Here is a 16,664-nt window from a genome sequence, read left to right as displayed (position 1 = left end):
GAAAATACCATTCCCCCACCTCCAAGAGTCATTAGACTTCAATTTAGATAAAATTATGTCCATTCCAATCCGGTGCCATAATTTTCTCAGTACATTAAAACTTCCTCTTCAAGTGTCTGTGGCAAATCCTATTCACACTAAAAAACCCAACAGTGGGAAGAAGTGTAATTTAATTTAAGCTTATTCTTTTCCTGAAAAATTTGACTTAGTAGTTTTGTTTGTCACGCAAGTAAAAGTTAATATCAGTCTAGAGAAATAGTTTCTTCAAATCCAGTCTTTTTCTAACCTTACCTACTAGAGGAAAAGGTCCTCTCACTAGCAATCCCAATAGTTTAAGATCTGCTTTTATGTGTTGGGTGACTTTTAGAACAGAAGACTGGAGTGGGTAAAGCAGGTAAGAGAATCCTGGTAAAATCTAAGGCACTTTCCTTTCAATCTAATGGCAGGTTGTACTTCCAGCACTCTCCAGAGCAGATGATGACATGATGCGTCCTGGTTCCTTGTTCAGACAGCTTGTCACAGAGGAGGAAGACACATCAACACCATCTCTTTTCAAACTTAGTTGGCTCTCTAGTATGACTAAATAAAATGAATCAACTTATCGGGACATATCTCTTTTTCTAAATAAATATTACCATGTATTTATTAGTGCCTCTGCTAATTTGTTTCTAAGTTCCACCAATTTTTGTGGTTTCATTGAGGGCATGTGGCCCCCTAGCGACTATTAGAAGGTACTTCAAATATTAAATTGAACCTAAGCTAACACATAGTTCTACAGTACCTGTTACCTTAAACACCAGCTCAGGTTGCTTAGTCTTTACTGTTAGTCATCTGTGCCTTGAGAGACACAACAGGTGGAATTATCACAAAATCATTTAAGCTGCTAATGTACATTTGTGTCTGAGACAAAAGTTACAAAAACAGTACAACTTCTTGTCTTTCAAAACTGTGCAGTGTTTGCTAAGAAGCTTGAAATTTAGCCTTTGGAGGATTAATGATATCATAGAAATAATCAGGGTTCAAGGAAGTATCTAAAAGACATTCTCCCTGCAATGCAAACACCTTACATAGGGAAGAGAAGAAGACAGATGGTAGGGAGGATGTTTCCATCTTACAAAGTCTAATCTAATAAGCTTGGTCTAATTTTCCTCCCCCTGTAACAGGGGAAATTAATTTCAATAGGACATCTGCATACTGAGAGGTAGTATGGTAGCCAGCTTCAGTCCCAGACAGAAGCAAGCTCTTTTATACTTTGGGAAAGAAAACTAATGTTTTTCATGCAAACTAGTCTTTACTAGTTTACTGAATTTTTTTAAAAAAAATCTTTAAAATTTGAGGACCCCATGTTTTAAAAGGACTCCTTGCACAAAACAGTAAGTTTCCAATGGATTTCCAAATCTGAAATGGAGCCAGTATGGACTCTTAACATGCAGATGCGGTTTCTTCCTACCGTCACCTTCACTGGGATGACACCCACCCTGAAAAGAATCCCATAAAAATGGCTTCAAAGCCCCTTTGAAATTGCAATAGTGCAGCAAAACCACAAGTAAACAAATGCCTGCTAACCTGTTATTTCAAATATAGACTGAAAAGCCAACAGGCATATTTTGTGCAATTTTTTAACAAATTTTTAAGTTGAAATATCAAATCTGCACAGTGCTGTCCCTTCACAGAAGGCAAGGAACTGCTAGTTCATCATGTAGGAGGTCGTCCTCGGTGCTGTAGGCTATAAAAGTGTGCCTCCTTCAGAATCTGGTTGATGTGGAAGTAAGGGCCTTGGCATAGTGCAGACTGCTCCTGTAAGGACTGAGGGGTATTAGGGCTGGATCCGGTAATTATCTGGTTTAAGCTGCTTTCTTGAACACTTCCCCTGTCTGGGCTATTGATGCTGCTGCTGCTACCACCACTGTCACTGCTTGAAGACTCTGTATCCCAGGAGTCCTGAAAGACAGGGTTTCTGCTACTCCGTTTGGTCTGGGGGAGATGACTGTCCTCTTCATTGCCATTCCTTCTCCTTTCCCTGGGGCGGAGGCGTTCGCTCATGGCAGCTGATAGAGGGGAGCACGGCACGTCGCCAGGCGGGGGGATCGGCGGGGAGGTCTTCGGTTCAGGCGGCGGTAGCGGCGACCGCCGCCCCCACGCCCTCCCCCTCCGGTCCTACCCCCCACTACCGCCTTCCTCTACGCCGTCGGTGTGGAGTACCCCTCCACAGCACCCGTAGCACCACGACTTCCGGCGTCTCCCCGACACCCCCACTCCCCGTACCACAGCCTCTGTCCACATTATTTTCTATTTTTTCAAACTTTTAGTTTTGTTTTCTAACTGCTTGGTTTATCTCATAATCATTCATTTCCCTGAATTCAATTCTCTCTTTCAGAGAACTATTTTCTTCAGTGAGCTTTTGAACCTTCTCCTCCATTTGGCTAATTCTGCTTTTTAATGTCTTCTTCTCCTCATTGGCTTTTTGGACCTCTATTTCCAATTGAGTTAGCCTCATTTTAAAGGTGTTATTTTCCTCAGCATTGTTTTTTTTTTTGGTTCTCCTTTAGCAAGCTGCTAATTCTCTTTTCAGGCTCTTCTGCTGCCTGAGTCCAGTTTAAGTTCACTTTGGAGGCCCTGGAGGCAGGGGTCTTAACTTTCTGTGACAGTAAGCCTTGTTCTTCCTCATCTGAAAGGATGGGAGGAGACACCTGTTCACCAAGAAAGTAACTTTCTATTGTCTTATTTTTTTCCCCTTTTTTGGTCATTTTCCCAGTCAGTTACTTGACTTCTGAATCCTTTGTCAAGAGATTAGACTCATCTGCTCACTTCCCCTGGGCTTTGGGTGGGGGTGAGGCCATCACTCAGGGCTAGGGTTTAGATCAGCAGCTCCCTACAGCCAGAGGCTTTAAGCTGAGCTGCTTGAACAATGGATCCAGGTTGCTTCCCGGCCTCAGTAGCTGCCTAAAGTCTGCTGCTTCAGCCTCTGCCATCGCCTGGGGCTATTGCTGGAGAAAGCCCTCCCCCACTGACCTTTGGAGCTTTCTCTGTTGCTTGTGGGTTGAGGTATCTGGGATCTTTCTTACTAGGAACTTGGCCCAGAGGTCTGTTCAGGTCCTCTTCCTCCCAATGCCATGTGGCCAGGGCTGTGCTCTGCTCTGCTCAGCATCCTATGACATAGACCTTTCTTGTCAGCCTTCTGGGTTTCCTTTGGCTGGAAACCTCTTTCACTTTGTTGTTTTGTGGCTTCTGCTGCTTTAGACTTTGTTGAGAGTCATTTTTACAGGTATTTTAACTATCCAAGATATTAATGATTCTCTCATCCTTTGAGATGGCCAACTCAAAATATCTATGACCTCCTGCTGAGTAAAATCCTCAATTATTTCCCTAAATACTGTATAATCTCCTTGGTTCTCCTGTTTCCGCCTCACTGTTGGGTGTGCTTCTGCCTGAGGAAATTCTCCCTTTAACGTTATTTCACTTCCTTGCTCTGACTTCCTTATATCATTTTGGCGACTAGGCTGGGTCTCTACAAAGGTCATATGTGCATTTCTTTTGTCAGCCTTCAGCTTCTTCTGAGCTCAATGAACAGCCTTTTCTTGCCCCTGAGGTCCCCTAGTCTGCTATTTTAAAGGAGAGCCCAAAGGCTGAGAATTCCCATAGCTAACTTTTTTTCATCTGCATTTTTTCCTTAAGCAGCTCATCTCTGTTTTTACACATAATACCTGTTAATAAAATCCAGTCTCTCCTACTTACCCTGGTCTAATTGGAATTCCTTGCAACCACTTTTCCAAGTCTCCAAGTTCCCTCTCCTGTAACCTCGTTTCCCAGATTTCACAGGGTCCAGTGCTTTTAGCCCATTCCCTGACTAGTGAGGAATCTGTTAAATCATCCGAACCCGGAATACTAGTTTCTTCCAATAAATCCTTTCTGTCTCCAAATAGAGATTATAACTCTGAGATCCTGTTTGTGACACCAAATGTATTGCCATGACAATATTCACAGCACTGGTGGTAAGTATGAATATGCTGGCGTAGTTCTCAATTGCAAAGTATAAAAGACTTTCCATATAGATGGCAGAAGAAAAACATTTATTTAGATACCAGAAAGCCATATTCCAGAACCAGAAAGCTAAATCCTTTACTGCCCAAGAAGTTAATAAACGTGATCACTGCAGGGGGCAAAGCCATTCTCAAGCCTCTCCCCCACTCATGGCCTCTCACAAGCAAATACACATGAGCCCCAAGCCTTGCTATATCTTCCTGCCTGCATCCTCTCTCCTCTGACCCAATCACACTCACTCACTTCCTCTCAGTTCTGCTCCACCCTTTCTGTTCTGCCTGTTCAGCAAGCTCCTCCTACCACATGTGACTTAGGTCTCCAGGTGATTCAAGCAGGTCACTTTGGGCGTCTTAATGAATGAGAAAGATCTTTCCATTTAAATTGCTATTACAACTAGGAACATGGGTCTCAGGGGGAAGAAAAGGCTGTTCATTTAGCTCATTCTCCCCCATGGACACCGAGTCTTAGTGGGAGACTAGGTCCCAATCTTATAGGTGGAATGTTATGCTTTAATTATTCTTGCTTTGCTTTCTTTTTAGCAAATTTTTCCAATTAATATGTAATAACTAATATCATCTTAATAATCTAATAACTAACATCGTCTTGCCTGATTTGTTAAATGGGAAACACACTTCATTTGAGGGTAGGGACTCCGGAACTGCGCTTGTGAGCAGCAGGAGGTTATTTCCCCATACCATGGTTACTCCTAGGATTTTTAGAGTGAGTTGCAGCACACACTGCTCCATACTACATACATACTGCTACATACATACATTACAACCACAACTACAGTGACCCCTGTTTAGGAAAACTCCTAACCTGATGAGGTGTATGGGTTGGGGTGAACAATCCTGGCCAGAGAATAGAGAGGGAGGAGTTTCCTAGTCCATGCTACAAATAAATTGTTAAAATTTCAGTGTGAGCATTTATATAAGCAAACTGCACATTAGGGACTGATTTATTGTTTTGTCCAGACTTAAGAAAATGATGTCTGTGTTTGTAAGGCAGGTTAACCCTAAAAGTGTGTCAGAGGTTAAAACAGTAGTACAGCTCTGATTACATCCTAGAGGTAAACTGGGAGCTATGGCAAAGGTATGGGATCAAGGAGGAGGGGAGGGCCACGAGCCAATTCCTGTTTAAAGAGAAGCATGGCACTTGTGCGGAGGATGGTTTGGAGAGCAAGGATGAGGACCACGAGTTGGTGAGAAGACGGGAGATCCTGAAATGGGGCGGTGGCTCTGGGATGGAGTCCGGACGGACTGACCAAGTTGTGGCCAGGGACTGGATGCGGAAGGTGCCTGCAAGGCTGCAGAACCTGGGTGGCATCAGATGACCCACTGCCCTTGAGGGGTTGTCGCCGCTACCCATGCCATCAGGGCAGCCCCTCCTCAAGAGGCTGACCTTGTCATCTACGAAGACCCCAGGATCCTTTACTGCGCAGGACTGAACTAAGCTCGGGCGGAGTTTACCACCCGCGCGCAGGCGCACTCACGCAAGCAGGGTGGGGGTGGGGCAGGGGAGTGAGCCCGGGGCGTCCTCGGCGGCTGCCGGCTGGGGGCGGGCTCACGTGACGTCCGCGGAGGCCGTTGGGCAGCCGAGCTGGCTGCTGGCGGGTCCTGGGAGGTCCTGCTTTCTCCGTACCTGGTCTGGGCAGCCCCGCCTCGGTGATGGAGCCGAGGTTTTGAGGAACCGTGATCATTGACGGGCTTCAGAGGTATCAGCAGAGCTGGGCGCGGGGCCGGCGAGGCCTCTTGGGGCTTTGTGCCCCACCCCGGCCTAGCTTTGTCTGTGTCTTTCGCTAAATCAGGCCCCTCATCTCGGTGGGGCTGGATGGTCATGGTTAGTGAACACCCCTCCCCCTCCCTCCCGTACCGACCCGAGACCCCATCCGTATTGGCTCAGCCTCTCCCCTAGCAGCCTAGGCCCTCCCTCTTAGCCCAGGCGCACGCGCAGAACCCTCCAGTCTGTATCGGGACTGGTACAAGGCACGTGGAGCCCTGCTGGCCACGCGCTGCTCGTGAAACTTGCCTTTTTTTGATGTTTGGAAAAAGCTGTTCAGTTCTGCGGTGAAGAAGTAAAGTCCAGGTCAGGGGTATGCTCACCCTAAAGACATCTGTGAATGGAATACGTGTGTTAATTCCCCATATATGGTTTGGATGTTAGGCTTTTTAAAAAAAATTATTTTTAGTTTTCATTATTCACTTCCATAAGTTTTAAATTTTCTCCACCTCCCTTCCTTCTCCCTCCCCAAGACGGCATGCAATGTGATATAGGATCTACATCATTTTTATTAAACAGATTTTGCCATTAGTCATGCTGTATAGAAGAACTAGAATGGGGAGAACTATGAGAAAGAAAAAACAAAACAGCAAATAGTGCGCCTTGATCTGCTTTCAGACTCTGTATGTTTTCTGGATGTGGATGGCATTTTACATGGAGAGTCTTTTGGAGCTGTTTTAGGTCCTTGCATTCCGAGAAGAGCTAAGTTTATCAAAATCAGCCATCGCACGTTGTGGGTGTTAGCTGTGTGTACTGTGCTCTCCTCGTTCTGCTCACTTCACTCAGCATCAATTTAAATGAGTCTTTCCAGGTTTTTCTGAAGATTGCCTGGATGCTAGACTTTTATTGGAAATGTCTAATGTAAGCTTTTTGATGGGGTTGATTTGTAAAATATAATAGAATTAGGAGATTAACTCAGCTCTTTTAAGGGGGAAGCATAAAATATTTATTTTCACCAAATACCAGTGATCTCTTAATGTGGCATTGGTATAATTTTAGTTCTTGAAGACTGTTATTGGAACAAACTCTGGCAGGTCACAGGATCATAAATTTAGAGCTGGAAGGGACTTTAGAGGTCATATACTGAAACCTCAATGTTTTACATAAAAACTTTAGACTAAGAAAAGTTAACTGACCTGCCTAGGGTCTAATAGATGTCAGTGGTAGAGGCAAGATTTGAACATTGGTCCTTTTCAAATCCAATACTCTTTTCATTAATCCATTTTGGAAAGGCTTTGTGTAGACTATATCTGAGCCTGACAATAAAGAATTTGTAGAGAATCAATTCCCCGCCCCCCCGCCCCCCAGTGGATGTATTCTTTTTGTCTACCAAGTTGTGCAAAGGTTGCATTTTTCATCAGTGAAAGGAGAATTCTTACAGATAAAACTGTGAATCTTTAGAAGAATCTGAAATCTATCCATTTCTGAGACAGGTGACCAGGTTTTACTTTTTTATTGATGAATTCAATATTCATTTTTCTGTCTTTATATAGTTTATAGCAACTCTGTGCCCTGGGGATACAGAGACAGAAAATGAGAGTTCCTTTTCTCTATGAACTTATATTTTACTGGCACGATATAGTAAGTACACAGATAAGCAAACACAAGTTAATATGAAGGCTAGTGCACTAACAAGTAAAAAAATCAGGAAATTATTTATGGAGGATATCCTGTTCAGCCTCCTTCTTTGAAAGAAAATAAAGAGGAAATACATTCCAGACATGGGGTCTAGGGATCTTACACACAATTTTTTTTAATAGTATTTTTTCCCCTAAGTTACATGTCAAGAAAATTTTTAGCACTCATTTTTATGAAATGTTGAGTTCCTAATTTTTTTCCCTCCCTTGCTTCCTTCCTCCCCTTCCCTCTTCTGAAAATGGTAGGTAGTTTTATATAGTTTTTACATGTGCTGTCATATAAAAATATTTCCATATTAGTCTCAGGAAGGAAGAAACAGATCAAAATGGAAAAAAAGCCATGAAAAAGATGAAGTGAAAAAAATATGCCTTGATCTGGATTCGAAGTTCATTAGTACTTTATCTGACTATGGATAGCATTTTCCTTCGTGAGTCCTTTGTACTTGCCTTGGATTATTACGTTGTTGAGAAGAAATGAGTCACTCATAGTTCATCATCCCACAATGTTGCTTATATTGTGTAAAGTATATTCTTGGTTCTGTCCATTTCACTTTGTGCCAGTTCCTACAAGTCTTTCCAGGTTTTTCTGAAATCTTCCTGTTCATTATTTCTTATTGCACAATAGTATTCCATTACATACATATATCACAGCTTGTTCAGCTATTCTCCAATTGATGGGCTTCCCCTCAGTTTTCAATATTTTGCCACAACGAGAAGGGCTGCTATGAATATTTTTCTACATGTACATCCTTTTCCCTTAATCCAGTGATTCTGATATTGTCTCTCCTAGATCTGTGTTCCAGGTCAGTTGTTTTTACCATGAGGAAAATTTTATTTTCTTTGTTTTTTTCATTCTTTTGAAATTGATTGATTCTTGATGTCCCATAGAGTCATTAGTGTTAGAAGTGAGCCCATCTAACAAGCCCCCAACAGTAAGAAACATGCTCACACCCTAAATAAGGAACAATACCTGTTGTGAAATCAGGAAAGCTTTTATTAGTCTTTATATCCATTCCCCTGAATGGATGGGTAACCTACCCAGTAAGGTTACAGGACGACTACAACTCGTTCAGAAAGACTGGGCTTCTTATGCTGTTTTCTGAACTTTGGATCTTCCATGATATCCCCTGGCAGTGTGACTCCTTGTTCTCCTCTCTGATAGGCCCTTGCTCACACAGCAACTTGGACTTGCACGTTAGTTTCTGACCTTTAACCTGTGCATGCTAGGTTACAACCTTTATCACCTAGGAATGTGGAAGATAGAACTTTCTTACTTTCCACAAAATCCTCTCTTTTTTTCTTTATTAAAATTTCTTTTTCCACACCTAAATCCAATAAATACCTCCTTACATTCTTTCCCCTATGAATTCTTCCCTTTATTTATCTCTCCTTTATGTGACTATGGGTAGGAAACAAAGTTGACTGATGCATTGACAAATTACAAGGGGAAAATCCTCTTTCATAAGTATAAATACAGAGATTCAAAATACAAAGGTAGATCAGTGAATTGTCCGTTCAGAGGTTCCATCTCATGTAGCAGTCTGGTGTTGTTTTCTGGTCTGGATGCTCCTTCAAGCCATCTTCAGCACATCTCAGTATCTTCTTTCCTTTGTCTTGTAGAAATCCAGATGCTCACTCTCCTACAAAACTGACCTTAATGCAATTTTAGATGACCATTCCTAAGCTTATCACTCTTACAAAATCAAAATTGAAACTTTGGCCAATTATCATGTTTAAGAAATTCACATTAGAACCCAGTTTTTGCATTTTACATTGATTCACTATTCATTTTCCTTATCAGGAAGATGAAATTTCACTAAGGAGTCAATATCAGGCTCCAGCACTTGCACAGTACATATCACATCATAAAACAATTCCAATTTCTGGTCATGTGATGCTTTTTTTGTTTATTTATTTATTTATTTTAAGTTTTCAACATTCATTTCCACAAAATTTTGAGTTCCAAATTTTCTCCCCATCTCCCCCCCTCAAAATGCCGAGCATTCTGATTAGCCCTTCCACTAATCTGCCCTCCCTTCTAACACCCCTCCCTTCCCTTATCCCCATCTTCTCTCGTCCATAGTGCAAGATAAATTTCTATACCCCATTACCCGTATTTCTTATTTCCCAGTTGTATGCAAAAACAATTCTCAACATTTGTTCCTATAACTTTGAGTTCCAACTTCTCTTCCTCCCTCCCTCCTCACTCATCCCCACTGAGAAGGCAAGCAATTCAATATAGGCTATATATGTGTAGTTTTGCAAATGACTTCCATAATTGTCATGTTGTATAATACTAACTATATTTCCCTCCATCCTATCCTGCCCCCCATTTCTTCTATTCTCTCTTTTGACCTTGTTCCTCCCCAAGAGTGTTTACTTCTAATTGCTCCCTTCTTCCATTTGCCCTCCCTTCCATCATCCCCCCCCATCCTGTTTATCCCTTTCTCCCCTACTTTCCTGTAGTGTAAGATGGGTTTTTATACCAAATTGAATGTGCATATTATTCTTTCCTTGAGCCAAATATGATGAGAGTAAGATTCACTTTTTTCCTCTCACCTCCCCCTTTTTCCCCTCCATTAGAAAAGCTTTTTCTTGCCTCTTTTTTGAGAAATAATTTGCCCCATTCCATTTCTCCCTTTCTCCTCCCAATATATTCCTCTCTCACCCCTGAATTTTATTTTTTTAGATATGGTCCCCTTTCTATTCAAACTCACCCTGTGCTGTGTGTGTGTGTGTGTGTGTGTGTGTGTGTGTATAATCCCTCCAACTATCCAGATACTGAGAAAAGTTTCAAGAGAGTTACAAGTAATATCTCTCCATGTAGGAATGTAAATAGTTCAACTTTAGTAAGTCCCTTGTGAGTTCTCTTTCCTGTTTACCATTTCATGCTTCTCTTGATTCTTGTGTTTGAAAGTCAGATTTTCTTTTCAACTCTGGTCTTTTCATCAAGAATGCTTGAAAGTCCTCTATTTCATTGAAAGACCATTTTTTCCTCTGAAGTATTATACTCAGTTTTGTTAGGTAGGTGATTCTTGGTTTTAATCCTAGTTCCTTTGACTTCTGGAGTATCATATTCCAAGCCTTTAGATTCCTTAATGTAGAAGATACTAGACCTCGTGTTATCCTGATTGTATTTCCACAACACTTGAATTATTTCTTTTTAGCTGCTTGCAATATTTTTTCCTTGACTTGGGAACTCTGGAATTTGGCTACAATATTCCTAGGGGTTTCTCTTTTTGGATCTCTTTCAGGAGGGGATCGGTGGATTCTTTCAATATTTATTTTGCCCTCTGGTTCTAGAATATCAGGGCAGGTTTCCTTGATAATTTTATGAAAGATGATGTCTAGGCTCTTTTTTTGATCATGGCTTTCAGGTAGTCCCATAATTTTTAAATTGTCTCTCCTGGATCTATTTTCCAGGTCAGTTGTTTTTCCAATGAGATATTTCACATTATCTTCCATTTTTTTTCATTCTTTTGGTTTTGTTTTGTAATTTCTTGGTTTCTTATAAGTTATTAGCTTCTGTCTGTTCCATTCTAATTTTTAAAAAACTATTTTCTTCAGTGAGCTTTTGAATCTCCTTTTCCATTTAGCTAATTCTGCTTTTTAAAGCATTCTTCTCCTCATTGATTTTTTGGACCTCTTTTCCCAATTGAGTTAGCCTATTTTTCAAGGTGTTATTTTCTTCAGGCTTTTTTGGGGAGGTCTCCTTTAGCAAGCTGTTGACTCACTTTTTATGATTTTCTTGCATCTCTCTCATTTTTCTTCCCAATTTTTCCTCCATGTCTCTTACTTGATTTTCAAAATTCTTTTTGAGCCCTCCCATGTCCCGAGACCATTGCATATTTATTCTGGGTGTTTGGGATGCAGAAGCCTTGACTTTTATGTCTTCCTCTTATGGTAAGCATTGTTCTTCCTCATCCAAAAGTGTGGGAGAAAATACCTGTTCACTAAGAAAGTAACCTTCTGTAGTCTTATTTTTCCCCTTCTTTGGGCATTTCCCCAACCAGTTACTTGACTTTTGAGTCCTTTCTCTAGAGTGGGGCACACTCTGGGGACCTATAAGATCTCATTTCCTCTGGGGTGACACAGTCAAGGGAGAGGAGTTTATTCCTCACAGCCTCCAGCTTCACCAGGCCAGCAGTCCTCCTTACCCCAGGACTGTACTTAGGGCTGAGATTCATATCAGTTGCTCAGTTCCCCCAGAGGCTTTAGGGGGAGGGTTCCCAGGGGCAGGCTGCCACTCAGTGTGAGATTAAGATTAGCTGCTCACTTTTCTCATTCAGCCAGCCAAGATGCCAAAAGGGAAGAAGACAAAGGGGAAGAAGGTGGCTGTGGCCCCTGCTGTGGTAAAGAAGCAGGAGGCCAAGAAAGTGGTCAATCCTTTGTTTGAGAAGTGACCCAAGAACTTTGGCATTGGTCAGGACATCCGAGACCTTACTCGATTTGTCAAATGGCCTTGGTACATCAGACTGCAGCGTCAAAGGTCTGTCCTTTATAAGCGTTTGAAAGTCCCACTGGCAATTAACCAATTCACCCAAGCTTTGGATCCTCAGACAGCTACTCAGCTGCTTAAACTGGCTCACAAGTTTAGACCAGAGACAAAGCAAGATTAGAAGCAAAGGCTGCTGGCTTGGGCTGAACAAAAGGCTGCAGGCAAAGAAGACGTCCCCACTAAGAGACCACCAGTCCTCAGAGCAGTTGTTAACACTGTTACTACCCTGGTGGAAAACAAGAAAGCACAGTTGGTAGTGATTGCACATGATGTGGACCCCATTGAGCTAGTGGTCTTCCTACCTGCCTTGTGCCGGAAAATGGGGGTTCCTTACTGTATTATCAAAGGTAAAGCCAGACTGGGTCGCTTAGTTCACAGAAAGACTTGCACAAGCATTGCCTTCACAGAGGTTAACCCTGAAGTTAAGGGAGCTCTGGCTAAGCTGGTAGAAGCCATCAAAACCAATTACAATGACAGATATGATGAGATCTGTCGTCCCTGGGGTGGCAACGTTCTGGGTCCAAAATCAGTGGCTCGTATTACCAAGCTGGAAAAGGCAAAAGCTAAGGAACTCGCAACCAAATTGGGTTAAATGTATATTTGACTTATCCCTACATAAAAATAAAAATTTAAACAAACACAAAAAAAAGATTAGCTGCTCAGTTCCTCCAGGGGCTTTAAGCTGAGTGCTCCAACAACAGACGCTAGCTGCTGCCTGCTGTGGCCGTGGCCACCACATCCACCAGTGCCCGCTGCTGCTGCTGCCTCCCCGCTGCCTGGAGCTGGGGCTAGGGGAGGACCCTGCTCCATTCTTGCTCTGGTTGAAAAAGCCGTCTCACTGAACTTTGAAGTGTCTTTGTCACCTGTGGGTTGAGGGATCTGAGAACCTCCAATGATGTTGGGAATTCAGCCCCTGAGGCCTGCTCCAGCCTTGCTCCTCCTGGTACCACGTGGTTAAGGCTGGGTTGTGTTCCGCTCCCCATCCAATGTGATAGACCTTTCTTGTCAACCTTCTAGGTAACTCTGGGCTGGAAATCTCCTCCACTTCGTTTTTCTGTGGCTTCTGCTCCTCTAGAATTTGTTGAGAGTGATTCTTTACAGGTATTTTATGGGCTGTGGGGAAAGAGCTAGAGTATGTGCATCTTTCTACTCTACCATCTTGGCTCTGCCTCCATGTGATGCTTCTTTTAAAGCATTTACAGTATAGACCACAAACCATTTTTCTTTTAACATTAACCAGCTGAGACAAAAATAATAATGACTGTGTATGCTAACCTCACAAGGTTTTGACCTGATTGTCTCCATACTATTACTAAGAATTAAAGGACCCTAACTTATTGTTATTGGTCTAAAATCCTAAGCCTTATAGCTTAATTTTTGACTTAACCTCAGATGTTCCCCTAGCAACAATCTATTATTTAATAGACCTGATATTAAGCTTATAAAACTTTTGATGATAGGAAATTGCTACTAAGAGTAGGGACATTGCAGGGAAACAACATCTCCCTAGCTTCATATCAGTTTCAGGCAGGAGTAGATTGTCAGCTGGCATTCAGCCAGGCTTAAAGTCTGCCAGGTGTCAGTGGGGAAATTGAGTCAGCAGAATCCTAACTCAGCTCAGGCTGAACAGCCGCTCTCCCAACCTTCCCATGAGATTGCCTTTTTGCAGTTCATACCAGCACCTCAGAGGTTCACTGGCATTATAGATCAGTGGCTCAGACAGTCTTTCTTGCTGTCCACACCTGGAGTTAGACTCAGAAGAACAAGTTAATAGTCCCATAAGATCTTAAAATAGCAAGCTCCAAAAATCGAGTTTCAGATATGACTATAATTTCACATTGGCTAAGGAACATCATTTGAAACAAATCTTAAATAGCTTACGTGCCTTTCTATACATGTTCTAGTTCCTGGTCAAATGACAATCATAAAATCAAATTTACCATTAAAACCATAAATTATTGCTCTAATAGATGTGCATCTGTTTTCCAAACTACTCTGTCCCTTTCTAATGATGCTCAGTCTAAAAGAATGATAAGTTCAAACACTAACTTCAACTTCTGTTCATGAAATGAGTTCAAATAAAAACAAACATTTAACTTTTCCATTAATGCCAAATATTACCAGAGGTTACCTGACTCTAAGAAAGTTAGACTGAAATTCTTTTCCCCAAACTAAAAATGTCTCTGATTTAATCTAAGTAACATGATTCAGTCAGTTGTATTTACCCAGTTGATCTTTGTAACATGTAAGGACTTTATTCCAAGTTGGGACCTTTGTCCATTACCCCCAAAGAGTTTTAGTCCTATTTGTCTAAAAGGGCCCTGGGAAACCTCACCTTGGATTTCCCCAAGTTAACTGGCTCTCCTGAGGCCCATAGGTTTTCGCTATCACTGTGGCCTATCAAACCAAATCTCCAGGTTACTGACCACTTTCATGAAGGCCATGCCTGGAAGCCCCAGACCACGTGGGGCCACCCCTGGACTCCTTCCTCAGTCCCTCTGTAAATAAGATGACAAACTTTGACCTTCTTTAGCTGAGAGAAGGCTTGGGTTGAATTCATTTGAGCAGGACCCAGTGTGTCTACTATTTTTTTTGGGGGGGGGGAGGGTCCCAAACACCCCTAACCTCAACAATTCCATACAATTACAGTTAACTTTAAGTCCCAGTCTTTTTTTATGGAACAATAATACAACATCACATTTATACTTTGGTTCCTTTCCTTTATCGAATTATTCCCATAACATTCAGAAAGAATGTTCTATTTCAGGGATTTTATCTTTCACAAGACCATACCAGAGTACCCTTTTACCCAATTAATTGAAAACAGCAAGATTCTACTACTTGCATTGTGCTTACACCTTAAACTATCTGCTTTGATTATACAAGCATGCCATGAAGATGAAAAGCAAGGACCTAATTAGATAACCTCTCCACCTTATAACAAGACTCAGAAATAGTCAAGTAGGAAAACATTACTTTTCAAAGGAACACAATGGGGAAACTGAGCCAGAAGGATCCCATCCCAGACTGAGGACAGGATTGTTCCCTGAGGCTGCCTGTAACAGTCAAATTCCTCTCCAAGTAGTATAACACTACTCAGAGTAATGGTAATGGTCTCAGAGGTTTTTTACTAAATGGCAGGTTTCACTAATAAAAAATTTTACCAGGACTCACATCTTAAATCTTAAATTTGTCCTAAAAACCAATCACTAGAGATTATTTATCACCAACACAAATTCCTTGTTTAGGAACTCCATATACAAATAGTTTACACTTTACATACAGATTACAACTTTAACAAAGTGAGAGGCCAGACTACTTGGATGATCATTTTAGACTCTTCAAGTGGTGGGGCTGGCACCACTCCTCTCCTTTGACAATAGGAAATAGTTAACATGTCTTCTCTCAGCATCTCCAGTTTAGATTAGATCTTAAGAAGTCCTTCTGTAATGACTGGACTTCAAAAAGGAAAGGGGGATGGGGCCAGGACACTTTTTGTCTTAAAATTATCACAGATCCTCCTGGAGCCATAAAATTCCTGGTCTCCTTTATCTTGTCCCTTATCTTCCAACCCCCCCCCCCCCCCGAATCTGAAGTTATAACAAATTAAGTTACAAATATAAATTTGGTAGGCAGGCCTTTCAAAAGTCATGCAAAAAATTTTACAAAACATTTCTTCATACAACAAATATCTTCCTCTTTTAAGAACAGTTTACAATTTATCACAAAATCCTCATGAACCTCATTGGCAAAGATTACAAGATCTAAAAGCGAGGCCTTTGCATATTTGCCCATAAGCTTCCTTTTACAAACATACTTTTGTAAATGTGTGATTTATAACAAAAGCAATCTTAGTTAAAACTTCCTCCTTAACTGCAGAAATCAACTTGTTAACATAATTAATACATCCTTAGATGGAACAGGCTTGAAAATCACACCCATGTATAAAAATATATATGTATTTTTTTAAAGGATTCTCATTTTCTCAATAGGAATTTTATAACACAAAAACTCTTTACAAAGAATTCATAACAGCTTTTTAAAAGAATTCATCATTGAAGCAATTCCCAATATAACAAAATTTAGATGCATTACCTAAAAATTTAAACTTATTTAGGTTTACTTAAAACTTAAAATAAGCCGTTACTTATTCAGCTGAATGCATTTCCACATCACCTTGCACAGTAGTTCATCTCCTTACCACCACATGGGCACACTGTATCACTTGATATCCTTTCAGGTAGAGTCATCTCAAATTTGATTGAGCTATTAGCTATATTAAATCAAGTTTCATGATTTTTCTGCCTTCTTAAAATACTTCCTCACACACTCACTAGTTACTGAAACCATTTGAAACTGACCCATCCAGAACTATTTAAACCTTCTTATCTACCTTTCATATTTTCAATCAAAACTTTTATCTTTCCAAGTCTCTCAGTCCCATTACTCAGGTTATCCAGTTCCTCCACATCTTAACCAAAACTATCTGCACTGGAGTCCCTTTCTAGCTTAAAGAAAGCAAAAGTTAACTCTACCCTTACATAGCAAACATCAGCATTTTCATAAGTTTCAAATTATCAAATTTCTATCACATCCTTTTAAAACCCCAATCTATATATAACAAACTCCAGATTTAAAAATTGTGTAGCAATTACATTAGATTAATGTTGCATCTAACATATACCCATCCTTATACCCATCCTTGTGTT

General features: G+C 41.2%; 2 protein-coding genes and 1 pseudogene across 8 annotated transcripts in view; 2 read left to right on the top strand and 1 right to left on the bottom strand.

Moving 5' to 3' along the window:
* Window positions 1–1,603: 1,603 nt before the first annotated feature.
* Window positions 1,604–2,222, bottom strand: LOC140498072 (protein VCF1-like). Its single transcript, XM_072599387.1, has one exon. It carries the CDS (start codon window positions 2,041–2,043, stop codon window positions 1,696–1,698), a length of 348 nt encoding a protein of 115 aa, XP_072455488.1. The 5' UTR covers window positions 2,044–2,222; the 3' UTR covers window positions 1,604–1,695.
* A 3,444-nt stretch (window positions 2,223–5,666) lies between these two features.
* The window catches only part of LOC140497984 (phospholipid-transporting ATPase ABCA3-like), a 296,904-nt gene continuing 285,906 nt past the window's right edge, over window positions 5,667–16,664 (top strand). For 4 of the 7 annotated variants that reach the window (XM_072599345.1, XM_072599333.1, XM_072599332.1 and 1 more), the window contains exon 1: window positions 5,796–5,880. The gene's annotated coding sequence lies outside the window, so the exon portion shown is untranslated. Of the gene's footprint in view, window positions 5,756–5,795; window positions 5,881–16,664 lie in introns of those variants that run through there. The other 3 variants (XM_072599356.1, XM_072599331.1, XM_072599336.1) reach the window with 2 other exon arrangements.
* Window positions 11,741–13,471, top strand: LOC140498038 (large ribosomal subunit protein eL8 pseudogene; annotated as a pseudogene).

Source organism: Notamacropus eugenii, chromosome 1, assembly GCF_028372415.1.
Source record: "Notamacropus eugenii isolate mMacEug1 chromosome 1, mMacEug1.pri_v2, whole genome shotgun sequence".
Classification (NCBI taxonomy): Eukaryota; Metazoa; Chordata; class Mammalia; order Diprotodontia; family Macropodidae; genus Notamacropus; species Notamacropus eugenii.
The sequence above is the reverse complement of the archived record's forward strand: the minus strand, read 5'-3'. Positions and strand labels throughout refer to the sequence as shown.